The 18,004-nt window shown below is 41.8% G+C and overlaps 1 protein-coding gene across 1 annotated transcript in view; it reads left to right on the forward strand.

The window, feature by feature from the left end:
- The window catches only part of LOC108442547 (artemin), a 39,852-nt gene extending 21,848 nt beyond the window's left edge, over positions 1–18,004 (forward strand). Inside the window, exons 2-4 of the mRNA XM_017722630.2 lie at positions 11,218–11,312; positions 12,573–12,762; positions 13,343–18,004. Of these exons, the coding sequence (XP_017578119.2) occupies positions 11,218–11,312; positions 12,573–12,762; positions 13,343–13,797 (740 nt within the window). The 3' untranslated portion in view covers positions 13,798–18,004. The remainder of the gene's footprint in view (positions 1–11,217; positions 11,313–12,572; positions 12,763–13,342) is intronic.

Genomic DNA, 18,004 nt, shown 5'->3' on the forward strand with positions numbered 1-18,004 from the left:
ATTTACTGACAAGGGGTGCCTAATCAAGTGGCCGGCGAGTGTATATTAAAACTACACATGAAAGATAAGATAAAAAAATATAAACTCTATCCTTCACAAAAAATAACAAAAATAAAAAATATTAAATACATTAAAAAGCTAAGATCTTTACACTGTAAGGATATTTTGCCTGAAATTCACATGGAGTTTTGCACATGAGGTACTGGTTTATGTCACACATGGGATGGTGAGGAGTTGCAATATAAACAATTATAGATAGAAAGCTCAGTATTTAAACTATAGAGATATTTTAAAGTATATTGCACATGGATTGTTGATTATATCGCATCTGTATATCATTCTGTAGATGCGTGAGGTCCAGTGGTGGGTGGAGGGGATTCTACTGTGAACAGTGCTGGTTGTTCAGTCTAACAGCAGCAGGAAGGAAGGACCTGCGAAAGTGCTCCTTCACACACTTGGGGTGAAGCAGCCGGTCACTGAAGGAGCTGCCCAGTGCTGCCAGAGTCTCATGCATGGGGTGGGAGCTGTTCTCCAGCATGCATACTAGTCTGGCTAACACCCACCTGTCTCCCACCACCTGCACTGGGTCTAGGGGGCTACCCAGGCCAGAGCTGGCCCTCTTAACGAGCCTGTCAAGTCTCTTCCTGTCCGCAGTTGGGATACTGCTGCCTCAGCAGACCACTCCAAAGAAGATGGCTGATGCCACAACGGTGTCAAAGAAGGTCCTCAGGAGTGTCCCCTGCACTCCAAATGACCTCAGTCTTCTGAGCAGGCAGAGTCTGCTCTGGCCTTTCCTATAAAGTGCACTTGTGTTTTCTGACCAGTTCAGTCTATTGTTAAGATGAAAATCCAGGTGCTTATAAGAGTCCACCCTCTTAATGTAACCTTCCCTGGATGTTCACTGTCCAAGTCCACCTGTTCAAGTCCACCACCCTAACTTTGTTGATCAGGAGATGGTTCCTCAGACACCAGTCCACAAAGTCCTGAGTCAGTTCTCTGCATTCTCTGTCGTCCTCATCTGTTATTGCTGAGTCATCAGAGAACTTCTGTAGATGGCAGTTTGGTGAGCTGTACATGAAGTCTACAGTGTACAGGGTGAAGAGGAACGGTGCCAGGAGTGTTCCCTGCGGGGCCCCTGTGCTGCTGAACACCATGTCAGACACAGTGTCCCGTGCCCTCACATACTGTGGTCGGTTGGTGAGGTAGTCCAGAATCCTGTTTGGTAGGTAGTGATCCACCCTTGTGTTCTCTAGCTTGTTCCTTAGGGGTCTAGGCTGTATGGTGTTTAAAGCACTGGAGAAATCAAAGAACATGATTCTCACAGAGCTCCCAGGCTTCTCCAAGTGAGAAAGAGCTCTGTGTAGGAGGTAGACAACTGCATCACCCACTCCAATGCTGCTGAAGTCCTTTGGTTGCTGCTTATTCGGCACCGGTACCACTCAAGATGTTTTCCACAGTTGTGGTACCTTCCCAAGCTTCAGGCTCATGTTGAACATGTTCAACTGTGTCTGGGGGTGTGATCAAATCTATTGAAAAACAGATTGAGAACATTCACCCATTTTTGATCCCCTACAGCCTGGGGGTCGGGTTTCTTGTGTCCAGAGATAGTTTTTAGACTTTTCCAGGCCCCACTGATGTTGTCATTACTTTTAAATGATGTGAGACTCAGGAAAACGTCCTTCACATCTCCTTATTAAAGAAGGCCGTCGTGTTCTAAGACACATAAGCTGGACATCTGTCCCACTGCCGTCTTTTAAGAACAGAGCATGAACTCTGATCTGCAGACCAGTTTCTGCTCCGCTGTGTTGAACAGTATAAACTCTCACTGTGATGCGACGCACATGCAGAACGGACTTCGACTTTCCGATAGGGAATGTAATCGGATACAGGCGTTTACACGGATATTATTCTTCTGTTTAACGGATGATTTACAGGATTACCCACCTCGTTCAATCGGTCAGAAATTGTATTCCGAATGGCCTCAATCAGACTAGAGTATTCCGATTGAGGTGTTTACATGGACGTATTCTGTTCTGATTGAGCTATTAGTCGGATTATTAACGGATTATTAGGCTGCATGTAAACGTGGCTAGTGGAAGGATGGACAGAAACACCTGTGGATGTTTTCTGATCTGAAGCAGCTTGATCTTCTCCTCTCTCTCAAAGATGGAAGCTTTAAGTCTTGTTTATCTGATGGGGGCAGTTTTGGTGTCTACCAGCTCTTTCAGGTGGTTGTTAGGAGCCCCACTGTCTCTGTAGCTTTTAATCATTTCTGCTTTTTTCACTTGACTTGTTCCTTCTTTATGCTCTATCTTTTATCCAATCTCCCCAGAAAAGCCTCTTGAAAAATAATAACTTGAACTTAATGTCTGTGTTTGAATGGAAATTAAACCAGTGAAGGATTGCCTCACGGTACTGTATCGATCTTTGTTGCGGAAACTGAAGGATCTTGCTACCTATGGTACGTAGCCTTCCACACCAATTTGTCCTGTCCATGCGGTCTCCCTGCTCTCCTGTCTTCCAGCAGTGGCAGATATGTGCTTGAGGGCAGAGGGAAGTTCTGGAGCTGCTGAAGTTCTGCTTTAATCATTGAGCTCCAGCGTCCAGGCCGTCAGCACCGTTCGCTCTGGAGCTCCTCAGGCTGGTCCCACGGGCATCATGAGAACGGCCCTGATGCAGGAGACGCCTCTAAAGATGCTTAAACACAACCAGCTGAAAGGCTCAGAGAAACTCTGTTGGCTCTGGTCGATATGACTAATATTTTCACGTTGCGATGGTTGTAAGCTTATTATAACATCATTAAACACCATTATAGGCATTTGTACTTGCTTTAATTGACTGAATTGAGTCAAATTCTCTCACTATACTGGCGGACAGTGTTGCTCGTTCAAGCTGGTTTCTAACCAGTAAAGTCATCTGGCGATCTGAGAGTAACGGAGCTCTTACAGTTCACCCTCCAAACCCAGAGAAAGAGATAAAAAAACACTTTTCCCTTTTCTTTCTTTCTTTCTTTGGCTCCTTCCTTCCTTCTTTCTTTTTCTTTCCTTCTTTCTTTCTTTAGCTCCTTCCTTCTTTTCTTTCTTTAGCTCCTTCCTTCTTTTCTTTCTTTGGCTCCTTCCTTCTTTCTTTCTTTTTCTTTCCTTCTTTCTTTTTTCTTTCTTCCTTTCTTTGTTCTGCTTCGCTCTTACTTTCATTCTTTTTCTTTGCTTTATTTGTCTTTCTTTTGCTGCTTCCTTCTTTTCTGTCTTTCTTTCTTTTTCTTCGCTCCTGCTTTCTTTCGCTCTTGCTCCTTCCTTCTTTTCTGTCTTTCTTTTGCTCCTTCCTTCTTTTCTTTATTTCTTTTTTCATTCTTTCTTTTTTTCACTCCTTCCTTCTTTCTGTCTTTTCCTTTTTCTTCCTTTCTTTCTTTCTTCCTTTCTTTCTTTCTTTTCTGTCTTTCTTTCTTTTGCTTCACTCCTTCTTTCTTTCTTTCTTTCTTTCTTTCTTTCTTTCTTTCTTTCTTTCTTTCTTTCTTTCTATTAGCTCCTTGCTTCTTTTCTTTCTTTCTTCTTTCATTCTTTTTTCTTTCTTTCTTTCTTGTGTTCCTTCCTTCATTTCTTTCTTTCTTCTTTTCTGTCTTTATTTCTTTTGCTCCTTTCTTCTTTCTTCCTTTTTAAAATTTTCTCTGTCTCTGGCTAACTGTCTGCATCGCGTGCCCGCAGCTGCGTTGTCTCAGACTGGACTATGTTTAATTTGGCTGCAACTGCAGTGTTTTTATTTGTACTTGACTCTTAATATTCATGTTGTTTTATGTAAATTTAATTTATTTAATTTAATTTATAGGTTTTTAATTATTAATATAACCTTTTTCCCACTTATGCTTTATGACTTACAGTATCGTTATGAATTACTGCCTCCCTCTGAGTCCAGGCCCAAGGACCCCTATTGGATGCTGCATAGCCCGCAGGTTGAGAGAGCCTGATGTAAAGAACTCTGGGAAATGCTTATTGCTGCTTTGGAAGAAAACCTCGTATCTCCAGAATGTTAACTTTACAGGAGAAGGAAAAAACATACTTTACTTTTAATGTAAGTCAATGGAACCAGAATTTTTTCCACATAATTTTGGGCCGTTTCTTTTGGTCCGTTCATCTTGAAATGTGCACACAATGTAAAGGACAACTGGTTCTCCCAAATTATTTAAAAAACTGAAAAATGGCAAAAATGGAGATACAAGGTTTTCTTCCGACAGCAGTGATATATTAACCACTGTTAGCTGCCATAACTCTGTGGTGCTAGTGGGACATTGACGTCCCCATTAACAGGCTAGCGAAGACTAGCATTTCCTTGGCAGTGGCAGGAGCTCCTTCCAAGGCAAACTGTGTAATGCTGTGTAAAGACATGAGCGGCTGGCAGATGATCATCATTTAATGACTGCATCTGGTCTTTTAGCATAAACGAGCTTGAAAAGTCGTACATATATAATCACACCCCTTACCCTGCCCCCTCTATGGAGACAGCCAATGAGAGCAGTGGTCATTAGCATACAAATTCATGATGAGCTTTTCTTCACAGAGGAGTAAATGACAGGCAAATACACGTCACGTAACGACTGGATCACAGTGTTAATCGTTTTATATTCGCAGCAGCACAAGGAGCTGTAATCAGTCATGAGCTGATCTGCAGGGTCGAGTGTCTTATCTGCTTATATGGATTTATTCAGTGCTGTTTATCTGAGTTTATCTGACCTTCAATAACCCCCAGTTCAGTCAGTCACCACAACACTGTTCAACTACACTGTTCAACTGCGCTGTTCAACTACACTCAACTGTGCTGTTCCATTACGTTGTTCCACTGCGCTGTTCAACTACGCTGTTCCACTACGCTGTTCCACTACGCTGTTCCACTACGCTGTTCAACTACGCCAGTCCTCCTTTCCTTCCTTCCCTCCTTCCTTCTTTACCTCCTTCCCTCCTTCCTTCCTCCATTCCTACCTTCCCTCCTTCCTTCCTTCCTCCATTCCTTCCTTCCTTCCCTCCTTCCTTCCCTCCTCCCTCCATTCCTACCTTCCCTCCTTGCTTCCTCCATTCCTTCCTTCCCTCATTCTTTCCTTCCCTCCTTCCTTCCCTCCTCCATTCTTTCCTTCCCTCCTTGCTTCCTTCCCTCCTTCCTTCCTTCCTCCATTCCTTCCTTCCCTCCTTCTTTCCTTCCCTCCTTCCTTCTTTCCCTCCTTCCTTCCTCCATTCCTTCCTTCCCTCCTTCCTTCCTTCCTCCATTCCTTCCTTCCCTCCTTCCCTCCTCCATTCCTTCCATCCCTCCTTCCCTCCTTCCTTCTTTCCCTCCTTCCTTCCTTCCTTCCTTCCCTCCTTCCTCCATTCCTTCCTTCCCTCCTTCCATTCTTCCTTCATTCCTTCCTTCCTTCCCTCCTTCCTTTCTTCTTCTCTTCTTTCTTTTGCTTCATTCCATGTTTTTTTCTTTCTTTTTTCCTTTTTTTTCTTTCTTTATTTTGCTGTTATTCCGTATTTTCTTTCTTTCTTTCTTTCTTTCTTTCTTTCTTTCTTTCTTTCGCTTCATTCTGTAAATTCTCCTTTTCTTTTTATGATCCTCTTTCTTTCTTCCTTTTTTCCTCCATTACTTAAATTCTTTTTTCTTTCTCTTCATTCCATACGTTCTTTATTCTTTCCTTTTCTCTATTACTTAATTCTTTTTCTTTCTTTTGTTTCATTCCATATATTTTTTCTTTTTCTTTCCTTTTTCCTGTCTTTCTTTCTTTTTTCTTTCCTTCTTTCTTCCTTTCTTTCTTCTTTTCTTTTTTCTTTTTTTCTTTCTTTTTTTCCATTACTTAATTTCTTTCTTTTTTCTCTCATTTTTTTTCCTTCTTCCTTTGTTTCTTTCTTCTTTTCATTTCATTCTGTATTTTCTCTGTCTTTCTTTTTCACCATTACTTCATCTCTTCTTTCTTTCTGTTTTTGATCCTCCATTCCATCATCTTTCTTTCTTTCTCTCTTCTTTCTTTCTTTCTCTCTTTTTTCTTTCTTTCTTTCTAAATAGTGGGTTACTGGTTACTGTAAAATTATACAGCCCATTGTTACTGAATACTGTGCGTTTTGTATTGGAGACACTTGGAGTTTTCATTCTGATACACTGATAGTGAGAATCCCAGGAACCTGGTGAACGTAATGCAACACACCATTAATGGTGAGCGAAAGGCTTCGTTTGCCCTGCACACGATGTCAAACCTGATCTTCCTATTGTGAACATGATCTCAGCTTCACTCGGTCGCCTCTGATATCCACTCCTCTGCTGGGACATTATAGAGACCGTCATCGTGTGTAGATGTAATTCACTGCTCCTTTGGGAATTCCGTGTCTCATAAACCTCACTGATAGCCCATTCCAGACTCCCTGCAGGTAGTTGCATGTGTCCCGCCGTGTGTTTGGGAAGCAGATGCCGTTCTCATCTTGACCTTTGACTCACGAGCCTGCATGAGCTCAGCTTACAGCAAGCCCTGAGACAGGTCAGGCCTAAAAAAACAGACCCACACACAGCTAGAGTGCTAAAATGCAGATCTAACTGCACTCACATAGCTGCTAAAGAGCTTACACAGCCGAGACGTGTTCAATAATGTCCAGTGGTGGACAGTAACTGAGTAACTGAGTAAATATAATTAGTTTCTGTACTTTAGTATTTTTGGTGTATCTGTACTGAAGTTTCTCCGTTCTGGGCGACTTTTTCCTTTCACTCCACTACATTTCAGAGTCTAATATCCGACTTTTTCCTCCTACATTTTGAGAAATCTGTCGTTCCTTTTGGTTTCTGTGTGTATAAAAACGTAACATGTCAAAACGAAAGAAGCGCAAAGCCAGAGCACCAATCAGGGCCCAGCGGTCACTTTGTTTAGAGCTGGTTTTGACCTGTTGGTCAGACCGACCCAGTGCAGCACGCGGTTCAACGTCAGCGCAGCAGCGTAAAACTTTGGGAGAGTCTGTTCAACATAAATGATGAACTAACCTAACTTTGTGTAAATAGAGCTCAATATAGAAATATGTCCACATATGCAGTCGAGACTGACGCGGCTTTTTTCTGAATTTCTACAAACACCATTTCATTTTATAGTAAATGAGTTTGGGCTGGTTTATGTTTATGAACAGACGCCTACAGATCAACATAGTAAAGGAGCTCATCTGTGATCCTGAGTTTAAAGCCAGTTTTTATTCAACTCTAGACTGTCTGAGAAATGTGTCCATCCACATCTCACACATCAGTACACTGGCCGTTTTTTACTCTGGACGAAAACAGAGTAAAATATAAAGTTCATAACGAAATAGTGGCTTCCAATCAACTTCACCAGCGCTGAGAGATCTACCAACCTGAAGAAGCTGACAGAGGAGGGGCAGGTAGAGTTCAACCCAACCCCCCGTTAGTCAGATAAGTTCATTCAGCTCACTGAGGCCAATAATGATTACTGTGCTTGCATAATTACTTTCTTCATTTCTTAAACCACTCTGGTCAAACACAGAGAAGATGGTTTCAGTGAGAAGTGCTATATATCTTTCATAATAACTTTTACACCCTCAGAAAGAAAGCTAGTAAGCTGTCACTGGGGTGGGACCCTCAAGGGTTCATCTCAGTACCTTCAGTCAGGGAACATAACTGAACCAGAATCCACTGAGATGATCTGTTCTAAGCTGGACTGAGTCCACACACCCCGCCTCGCCTCGCCTCCAGGCTTTTACTCTACTGCTCTGTTTTAAAACATTCGGTTATGAAAAGGAACAAATACCAACTTTTCACCTGGAGGAACTGATTTAAGGTTCACAAGTTGGGGCAGTCGTGTAACTAGAAGGTCGCCGGTTCAATCCCCAGAGCCGACAGCACATGACTGAGGTGTCCTTGAGCAAGACACCTAACCCCCAACTGCTCCCCAGGCACTGCGGATTGGGCTGCCCACCACTCTGGGCAAGTGAACTCACTGCCCCCTAGTGTGTGTGTATTCACTAGTGTGTATGTGGTGTTTCACTTCAGGGATGGGTTAAATGCGGAGGTCTGATTTCCCCGTGTGTGGCATTAATAAAGTATCACTTAATTAATTACTTAATCAGGATGTTGATGCTGTCCAATAAAAAAAAAAGTTTACTGAATGTTTGAAAATAATGACATTTTCTCAAGAATTTGACTCGGTATCTGAAATAATGACTTAATTTCTCCAAAGTTTACTTTGCTTCTTGAAATAAATATTTATTTTCAAAAGATTGGCAAAATAATGACCTATTTTTCTCAGAATTTTGACTCAAAATAATAAATTATTTCCAGGTTTTATCGCATCATTAATCCGATCGACGTGTTTACGTGCACTTGAATGATCAGATAATGGCGAAACCCAGGTCTACATGAGTCAGACAGTCATCAGATGTCTTTACAACCGACAAATAAACTCACAGAAGAAGACGTGATGCAAATGTAATGTAAAACACAAACTTCATGCTGTGGCTTTTTTTTAAAACTTTGCGCCACGTTACCTGAAAATATGAACATACATCATTTAGAAGATGAAGAATATTTAAATCCTTCATTTTGTCAAGCATGGGCTTGGTTTGGCTGGCATCGCTGCAAAAGCGCTTAGCTGCTCGCTTATTTCCTGTACCGCCGTCTGTTTTTGCACATGCTCAGACTGAGAAATCCGAAAGAAATCAGAGTAAGAGCTCACAGCTCTCAGATTTCTTAGTTGGATTTCTAGACCTTAGTCTGATCAAAGAAATCAGAGTGAGCTGACTCAGCGTTACCAGTGAAAACCAGTGACTGCTGTTAGGAGCGAATCACAACGAGAATGAAAGCTTAATCCATGAACATCAATGTCAACTGTAATTATTTAAGAAAATAAGTCATTATTATGATACACTGTCACCAGACAGAGGAGAAAAGTTGTGAAAAATTGTGCAACATCACTTTCAAACAACATAAAGCTGATCTAGGTCCAGTTAACGTCGCTTTTACCGGCAGATCTCTCCAATGTACCCATTTTGGGACCTGCCTCCGTCATGTAAGAGAGAAAATTCATCGTGGCTGGTATCTGATCCTGCTTAACTTGGAAGCCTCACAGGGGTGTAAGCGAAAGGCTTGAACCCATCCTCTGTCACAACTAAATAAAACCACCCATGAGTCCAAGCATGACACGCTTCCCCCCTTAGCCATTATTCACTTTCTGCAGGCAAATAATTGCCCCGTCTTCATCAATCATTCTCAGCGCTCCTCTGTTTGGCATAGTCCCGTTGCCTGAGCGGTGCCGAGGGAGGCGATGGTGGCCTTGTTTTAAACTCCAATATAAATCAGAAGGCTCAGGCGGCGCGAGGTTATTCAGTCACACGCTGCAATGAGTCAATAAACATCTGCAGTGCTGAGGGCCCTTATCAGCCAGGCTGCATCTCTGTGGTTTGCGAGAAACCCCCTTGGAGGCCCGAGACTCCACTGTTCTTCCTCTACACAGGCTAATCTAACCAAAGCAAGAATGCTTTTGACAGGGTTTACCTAGAGGCTGTTTATCCAACGGACAACGGCTGTCTTTAACACTGTAGCTTTGTCCGCAGGCATGTCGACACTGGCCGCACGCGGTGATTACATTGGCCTCTCTCCGGGCAACGACGATAAGCATGATTTCCGAAGGCATTGTGCCCATGATTTATGAGACACCTTTGGTTGTAAATGCGGATGCATGTGTACGTGTTGCCCGCATGTTGCCCTCCAACTTTACAGCGCCTGTCAGAGTCTGGGGACACCCTGCGTCCTTTAGGAATGCTGGATTTCACATTCAATTACTTTTGCTTGCTTTCAGTTACTTTCGCTTGCCAACATAGAGCAACTATGTGTGTCTGGCGTGAAGAGCAGGTTTGGCCTAAATAATGATTGACATATTTTTTTTTTTCTCCAACTATTGGTAAAAGCATTCGTAAGGCTACAGGACATCTACATGGACCTTTCTACTGAATTAAAACTGTAGTTTTACAGTAAAAAAAATGATAAAACAATAAAGAATTCAGACTGTTGATATTTACAAGGATTATGTTCTGAAACCCAAAGAATTAATAGAAATAGGAACAAGCTAAATAGATACGGACCCATCGTTTATAGGGTGCTTTCTATTGGGAGGTGTCTGTCCCAAACCCTAACCCCTAAATTTACACTAAACAAAAAAAAAAAAAAAAAATATATATATATATATATATATATATATCCATCCATCCATCCATCCATCCATCCATCCATATATATATATATATATATATATATATATATATATATATTTTTTTTTTTCCTTCAATGTTGTTCCTTTTGATTTCTTGTAAAGTGAACTTGAATGATTCTGTTTTATCAGGCGTTTATTTTTAAATAAATGTCCTACGTTTTTATTTCACTAGTGAAACACAAAGTTTTAGTCTGTAGGTGGAGCCTTATTTTGGCCACACCCCTGTATTTTAGAGCAGGAAGTGAGGCTCTCAATGCCCACTTGGTGAGCAGGTAGATCAGACTGTTTTGAAGTGAATGTGTCCCAAAGTCTGAAAAACATTGTAGACCAGAAACACAAATCTTCTACAATTAAGTCCTTTTTTGCGTTTTAGTGAAAAATCTGATCATTTAAGTGTTTCAGAGCTGTGTTTGTTGGTCACGTACTGGCTGGGGTTAATGAGTTCTTCTCAAAATGAGCTAAAACAGTCACTAGCGACACATTTGGTAAAAAATTAGTAGTGTTATGATTTTTTACATTACTGACAAAATGGAACATTCAATCAATAAACATGATTAAGGTCCAAGTCTGTTAAAAGTTGTTTTTTCAACTCTGATTTTGAACCAGTTCAGTAGAATGATCCATATATGCTTTATACATCCATAAACATTTACAAAGGCTTATTCCATCAAGCAACAGGCTGGTTTATTCCCATTTTTATGTCATTTCGCCACAGAAAGTGTTATGACTGAATCTTCAGGTGTCATGAGAGGCTTATGTAGGCGTTGCGTAGCCTTATGAACGCTTCAGTAAAGCATAACGAAGCTCTTTTGGTTCATAAGTGGTTTAAACATCTGGAAGGTTTGAGTGCAAATGAGTGCTGAGCGCTTTGGCCTTATTCCCAATGTAGAGCTTTGGTCAGTTTTGCCGATTGTATAAAGAAAAGGGCACCACTTTTCATTTACCAAGGCACATCGTTATGCTCTTTGAAGAGTGACATCTGTGGTGTTACCTCTGAACAGGTGAAAGATGGTGGAGGAAAGTTCGAGGCAGACGAAGGATGTCCACCACGCTGTCCAAAAGCAGTGATGCCCCCTTTCACAGAAGAAACTGGAAGGTATTTACACACAAGTACTGTCACTTCACCGATTACCCCAGTATAAACACGTCTTACACGCTCATAACAGCAGAACCACCAAAATCTAGATTTGATTCAGGGATGTGAGTCAGCAAAACTGTATTACTTGTGTCAGACTTGCCTCAGAGTTAAAGATATATGATGTCAGCTAATGTTAGATAAAAATTTGGGATCATTTTATGATTTTATGATTGCAAATGAATTCCATAAACTGCAAGCCAAGGCAAGCGCTGGCTTATAGGAACCACTCTCAGCTTTGTGTACACTGAAAGCAATGTGGTCAGCTTGCTAGATAAATGTAGCGCAAGCCACAAGGGGGGACATCCTGTCCCCACTCTAGTGTTCTAGCCCATTCCATTTTAAACGGACCACGTCCTGTTTCCATCAGCAAGTGACCACTCGTGTGAGGCATGCATGATTAAAGACTTTGTAGGAAAGTTTGCACACTCAGTGCGCATCTTGGCAACATCCCCGCACAGTTATTTTCTCAAAAACAGTGTAAAGAACAGTATAAAAAAACAGTGTAAAAACGCCTTGTTTATTTATTTATTTCTATAGTATATCTGATATTTTGTATTTTGTATGATGCACATCTTTGTCTACTTACTGCTCTTTATCTGCTTACTGTGTATTCTGTCGTAACAATACCCCAGTGGGATAATAAAAGTCTATTTTATCTTAGTTTTTAGCTCAATTTCAGGTTGATCTGGCTTCTATGCATGCCAATAACAAGCTACCAACAAGGCAATTGGCTGTTTTTACTGAAGAGTGCAACTGTCCACAATACAGTCACCATGTTGGGCAATATTAAGTTAAGTGATACTTTTTTAATCCCACAACCGGGGAAATTCCACCTCCGCATTTGACTCATCCGTGAAGTGAAACACCACATACACACTAGTGAACACACTAGGGGGCAGTGAGCACACTTGCCCGGAGCGGTGGGCAGCCCTATACACGGCCCCCGGAGAGCAGTTGGGGGTTAGGTGTCTTGCTCAAGGACACCTCAGTCATGGACTGTCGGTGCTGGGGACCTTCCGGTCACAGGGCCAGTTAGGCCACAGCCCTAACCACCAGCCCACAACTGTCCCCAACTTTATGAGCTACTCCTTTCATTTTTTGACCAGTGAATTGCCTCTGAATCCTTTATAATGCTTAGGAGGATGGACAAAAAATCTACAACAAAAAGAAATTACACTGGGGATGAAACACTTACTGAACTCTTTGTTGTTTTTACAGATGGTTTTGTGGGTGCTTGTATCTTTGCTGCCCCTAGTGGTTGGAGAGAGGCCTGGTTTCAGAGAAGGTCCTGAGGGTGCAGTGGGTTTAGTCAGTGCCACACTAGATGAGCAGCCTTTAGATAACCTACCCCAAGAAGAAGAAGAAATGGGAGACGGGGACAGCCACTCTCCATGGCAGAGCCTATTTGGTGAGTTGACTTGCAGAGACTGGTCTAGGCTTCTCAGTTAGTCATTCTTTAACAGCCATGGTGAAAAATCGCACTGTACAAGAACAGTATTGGCTCCTACTGACCTATTTCAAGAAATTTATCATTGAAACACAAACTAGAACTATTGTACATCGTAGAACAGCAGGCCACAGGTATGGTCATGGAGTGATGTACAATTTCATTGCTGCAAACTTTCCACTGTTTTCAGATGTGAGCTTGTGTCACTTTGTGTACACAAAGTGCACCACAAACCGATGGTGTAAACCAAACTAGAAATGGTTTTGTTACCCTAGGATGGGATAAGACTACCATTCACTCTTCTAACAGTGCGAATTACTGATTCAGTGATTAGCATTCTCATCTAAAAGTGTTGAGGCATCTGCTTTGGTCAGCATACTGAAAAGGCATTTTGACAAGCTACATAAGCAGCTCTTGTGCACTGAAATTGGTTATATAGTTGTAGAGAGTTCCTGAAGAACCTCGTTTAGGATGTTGATGGAGACAGAAGTCTATGGCAAGCATTTTGCCTGAAATAATATTCTCTCATTGTTGCTTTCAGAGCCTTCTGTTTTCATAGAGGAGGAGCGTCCAGCTCGGTGGGAGCGCTCACCCCGTTCCTCTGAGGCCTCAGATGCTCAGTCAAAGGGATCACGCAAGAAAAAGAAGAAGAAGAAGAAAGAGAAAGGTGATAGGAAGCAAGGCCACAGCCCACGGGACTGCCGGCTGGAGAGGCGAGAGATGCGGGTGAGAGACCTGGGCATGGGCCATGACTCAGATGAGATCATCCTCTTCAAGTTCTGTGTGGGTTCATGTCAGAGCTCACGGGGGAACTATGACCTGGCGTTGAGGGCACTGCTGACCAACGGCAGCCTGCCCAAGCGAACTGCTCGGAAGATCAGTGCCCAGCCATGCTGCCGGCCAACGGGCTACGAGTCTGTCTCTTTCATGGATGCCTCCACCACCTGGAGGACCATTGACAAAGTCTCGGCCTCTGACTGTGAATGCGTAGGTTGAGAGAAGCAGGAAAGGAACCAATCTCCTCTCAAGGCTCTGAAACAGAGGCACTGAGAAAATGAGGCAGCACAGAGCCAGAGGCACCCAAGGTTGCAGCTTCAGGGACCGAAGACATACAGAGGGAAGGCTAAACAGTGAGATACCTGTGGAAGGATACAGCAGGGCCTTGATTATGAACATATCTAAGCACTTATGCTAAATTCCTGCTGGCTGGCATGTTACCCTTGTAACCCAATAATGCTATACGGTGTAGTGGTTGGATAGCATGGTGGATAAAACTTGCCACATGTAATGATGAGAGGACCTTTCCCTGTTCATGCAGGAACAAAAAGAGTCCTTGGATTTGACTCTTCATGTTTCCCTACCAGTGTGACTTGCTTTGGGTAAAAGTGATATATACGTACATTTATGTTTGTGGCGATGTAGCTATGGAATGATATCATAGCTATAGAGGGATACAGAGTGGCCTCCAGGACATGCTCCATATATTCAAAGGACAGAGCTAGAAAGTGTTGGCTGAGCTCTGCTGGGAGAAATCAAAACCTCTTTGTGGCCAAGAAACAGAAGCACCTGGAAAGAGAGGCAACATGAAACCAGGGGCACCCCAGGTTGCAACTTCAGGGATCGGGGACATGCAGGGTTAAGATCCCACTGAGCTGTTCCTCGTGAGAACGTTTTGGAGGGATCCAGCAGGACACGGTATATGGGACATGTACTGTTTATATCATATTAGTGTTTCTCAACCCAGTCCTTGGGGTCTACCAGATGGTCCACATATTTTGCTCTATCCTACCTCCTAACACAGCCTTAAAATCAAAGGTCTGGCAAAAATCGAATTCACACAATTTCCTCCTTAAAAAGAAATACAGCCAGTCAGCTAAGACATAGTGCTTGTGAAGTTTGGAAGTATTTTCGGCACATGTTAGTATGACTGTGTCATAAGTCAACTCAAAAAGATTTCTGACAACCACTATGTGGTTTCTGACACTGTGATATACTCTTATCTACAGACAAAGTGCTTTGCATAGCTAAGCATAGATAGATGGCTGCTATTACTGTTTTTAAGCTATGCAATATTAGCTATACTGCTATATATGCACATTTGATGATTTTTGTAGTGAGCAGGGTGTCATACAGCCTCAGAACCCACATAATGAAGTCTGAGTTAGGTTACTTGACAACTTGATACAGTTTGAGGCAACGGTGATGATTAAGCATGCAGGCTGGTTAATACTAATGAGTGTCTATGTGCTTGTTAGCTACATTGTCCCTGTAGCTACAGTGCAAAATTTTACGAAGCAAACTTTTCAGATAAAAGATGTCTTGGCTGATTATCGGTATCTGAGACAAGGCTGATTTTTGGCCGGCTGGCAATGTCATTTGCTAGAACACCGTTAAATGTCTGGTACAGGCGTATTGGGTGCTAGGCTAGAGCAAAAATGAGGACTGAGTCAAGAAACACTGTTTTATGTTATCAAATCCTTTAATACCAGAGACAAAACGCTGGTGCCAGACAAAGATCAAGGCTGCAAAACATGGAGAGACTTTTTGGAATCTCTTTGGTGGAGAAACGCTGGAGACTAAATGACTGTGGCTTTACTCAAACGAGATGTTTCTCTTTCATAAGACTAATATTACACGAAACCTTCCTGTTTCATTTCATCTGTCTGTTTGTTACTGGAGGATGTCAGCGCTCAGCCTCTGTATCAGCCAGTACTGGCAGCATGTGCAAAACCTCAAGTCACTGTAACTCACTTCATTGCAGCATAGAAACAGTAGTTTGAATGAAACCATTTCAGGCCGGGCACAATCAACAATAGCGAAGTACCAGCGAACAACAGCTGGTACTTAATGCTGATCTTTGCCTTCACTCTTCACAGTCAGGTCACACTAACTAGATAACAAAAACCAATTGGCTGGCTTTCCATGGTGAAACTTTCAGGCAACTAGTTTCGATGCAACTTACCAGTGCAAACGCACTCAAAATCATACGGAACATATTTGATTACTCCGCTTGTTGGCCATCAGGACGGTCTCATTTTCAACCATCCAATAAACTGACTTTTATTTCATTTTGTTGTCTGTTGATCCAGTGACATCAATCATTTAAAAAAGTGCTGTTTGACAAGATTACATGAGGCGTTATGAGTGGCTGTTTCATGTAACTTGTTCCACTAATCACCTGTTTTCATTCTGGTTTTAACAAGCCCTCATTTACATAGATCATCTTTTTTCGCTCAGGTAAATTTTATTAGTCGAGCCCCAAGAGAGGCGAGTGAAAACAAGCGCCAACTTATCCGCAGAACTCAGTTTTCAGTTTAGCTCAGAATACTTCATTAGTCCCAAAAAGAGCAATTCATTTGCAGCCTTCCCGTCCATACTCGCGACTGTACATATACACACACATACATACACACACATACATAGGTAAATACATAAATAAATAAATGCAGAGGCTATTATCCGCAAAAAAAGGCTATTATCCGCATTTAATAGTTTGATAGCAGAAGGAATAAAAGACTTGGAATAGCGATTTGTTCTACTGAAGGGCGTAATATAACGCCGACCTGACGGCATTACAGTAAATATGATCAGATTGAGTGATAATTCCTTTTGCTTTCTGAGTGACTTGTTTCTCCCACAGGGAGCCCAGGTCTCTCTGTTTGACTCCACGCCTTCAGGCTAGTCTTGTCCCTCACCGACAGCCTATTGAACCAACAAATAAACGAGAAAGTTAAAACACTTTAAATAAATGACTTGTAGAAACTGCACAACATTGTATGACAAACATGAAAAGAATTCAGCTTAAGCAGTAAGTGAGCTCTTTGTTGACCCTTCTTAACAACCAGCAGAACCCAGATAGCAGTGCAATCTGATGCAATTCCCTTTCCAAACCTGAAAATAATGATGGAAAAAAAAGTTTTTAAGCCAATTTTAAAATGCTTAATATTTCGAAGCTACAATATTCGGATTACTGGGCTTTAAGTTGTAAAGTACTCTGTAGGTTATACAGGACTGCTTATGCAATGTCACCACGCTCTGCTACAACAACAGAAAGGCACTACTCCAATTTATTGCCAGACAAAGCAGTTAGGCTCAAATTTCTGCATGGCTAGCTGATTAACTGAAGCTAACCTAGCTGAGGTTGAGTGTATTCCAATTGAATAATCTAAAGTTGAGTTGGTTGCAACTGTTGCAGCAGAATTTCCAACAAGTTGCATGAAACTTTACAACATGAAATTAAGTTTCATGTAAGTTTCAAGAAACCGAAGTTGCATGGAAGTTTTACAGTGTAAAGCCAGCTTTAAACTTTTACAGTACTGAGAAGTTCAGTTCATGCACACCATTACAGACAATGCTTTACTGCAGAACGCTATGGCCTGAGGAGCCCCATGAAGGGTTAATATGACTGCTGGCCCAACACCAAAGTGGCGTCTGACGTGGTCAGCATGGACCAGCATGGTCAGGGTGTTGTTCATCGATGTAGCTGCAGACCACAATGCATTTTGTGATTGTTTACCTTAGTGCTACAAAACTGGATGCTGGGCATCTCTTAGCGTTTACTGTATGCGTAATAGGTCAAATATTTATTTTTTCAACTAAGTTATTTATTTATTCTTGTGTATAAAGATGTCTTTTGAACTTTTTGTATTTATTAATGTGTACAGTATGTTTAATGTGCTTTATTATCACCTCATTCTATCTACGAACAACAAGGCCTTGATGTCAGTTTCAAACCTCCAAAATGCAAAACCTCAAACCTCTTATGCAAAAGTTTGGGCGCCCCTGGTCAAATCATGTGTTTTGTTGATTTTCTAATTGCAAATAAGGGAACGCATCTTCTTACAGGGAACACGTGGAAATGTGGTGTTTTTTGAAGAGAATTTTGAAATATTTGATGAACTTTTGCAGTAAGTTTTGCAAATGAACAGCAACTGAAGACGTGCATTGTCTTCACTTTAATCAATGCACACATTAACCAGCGCTGCCCAGTGCATAAGAATGTATTTACAAGATGTAATGATTATGTTTGTGGAGGGGCTGCAATACTTTGAGTTATTCAAAAATGCAGAATTGACACTAACCGTGTCAATCAGTTTGCATATCAACTGACCAAACTGACCATGAGAGCCTCGTTGTTCTGAATTCTCCACTTAAGAAAAGCTGCTCTTGAGGAAATACTCAAAACTCAAATGTACAACAGTAG

This window comes from Pygocentrus nattereri, chromosome 19 (assembly GCF_015220715.1).
Source record: "Pygocentrus nattereri isolate fPygNat1 chromosome 19, fPygNat1.pri, whole genome shotgun sequence".
NCBI lineage: Eukaryota > Metazoa > Chordata > Actinopteri > Characiformes > Serrasalmidae > Pygocentrus > Pygocentrus nattereri.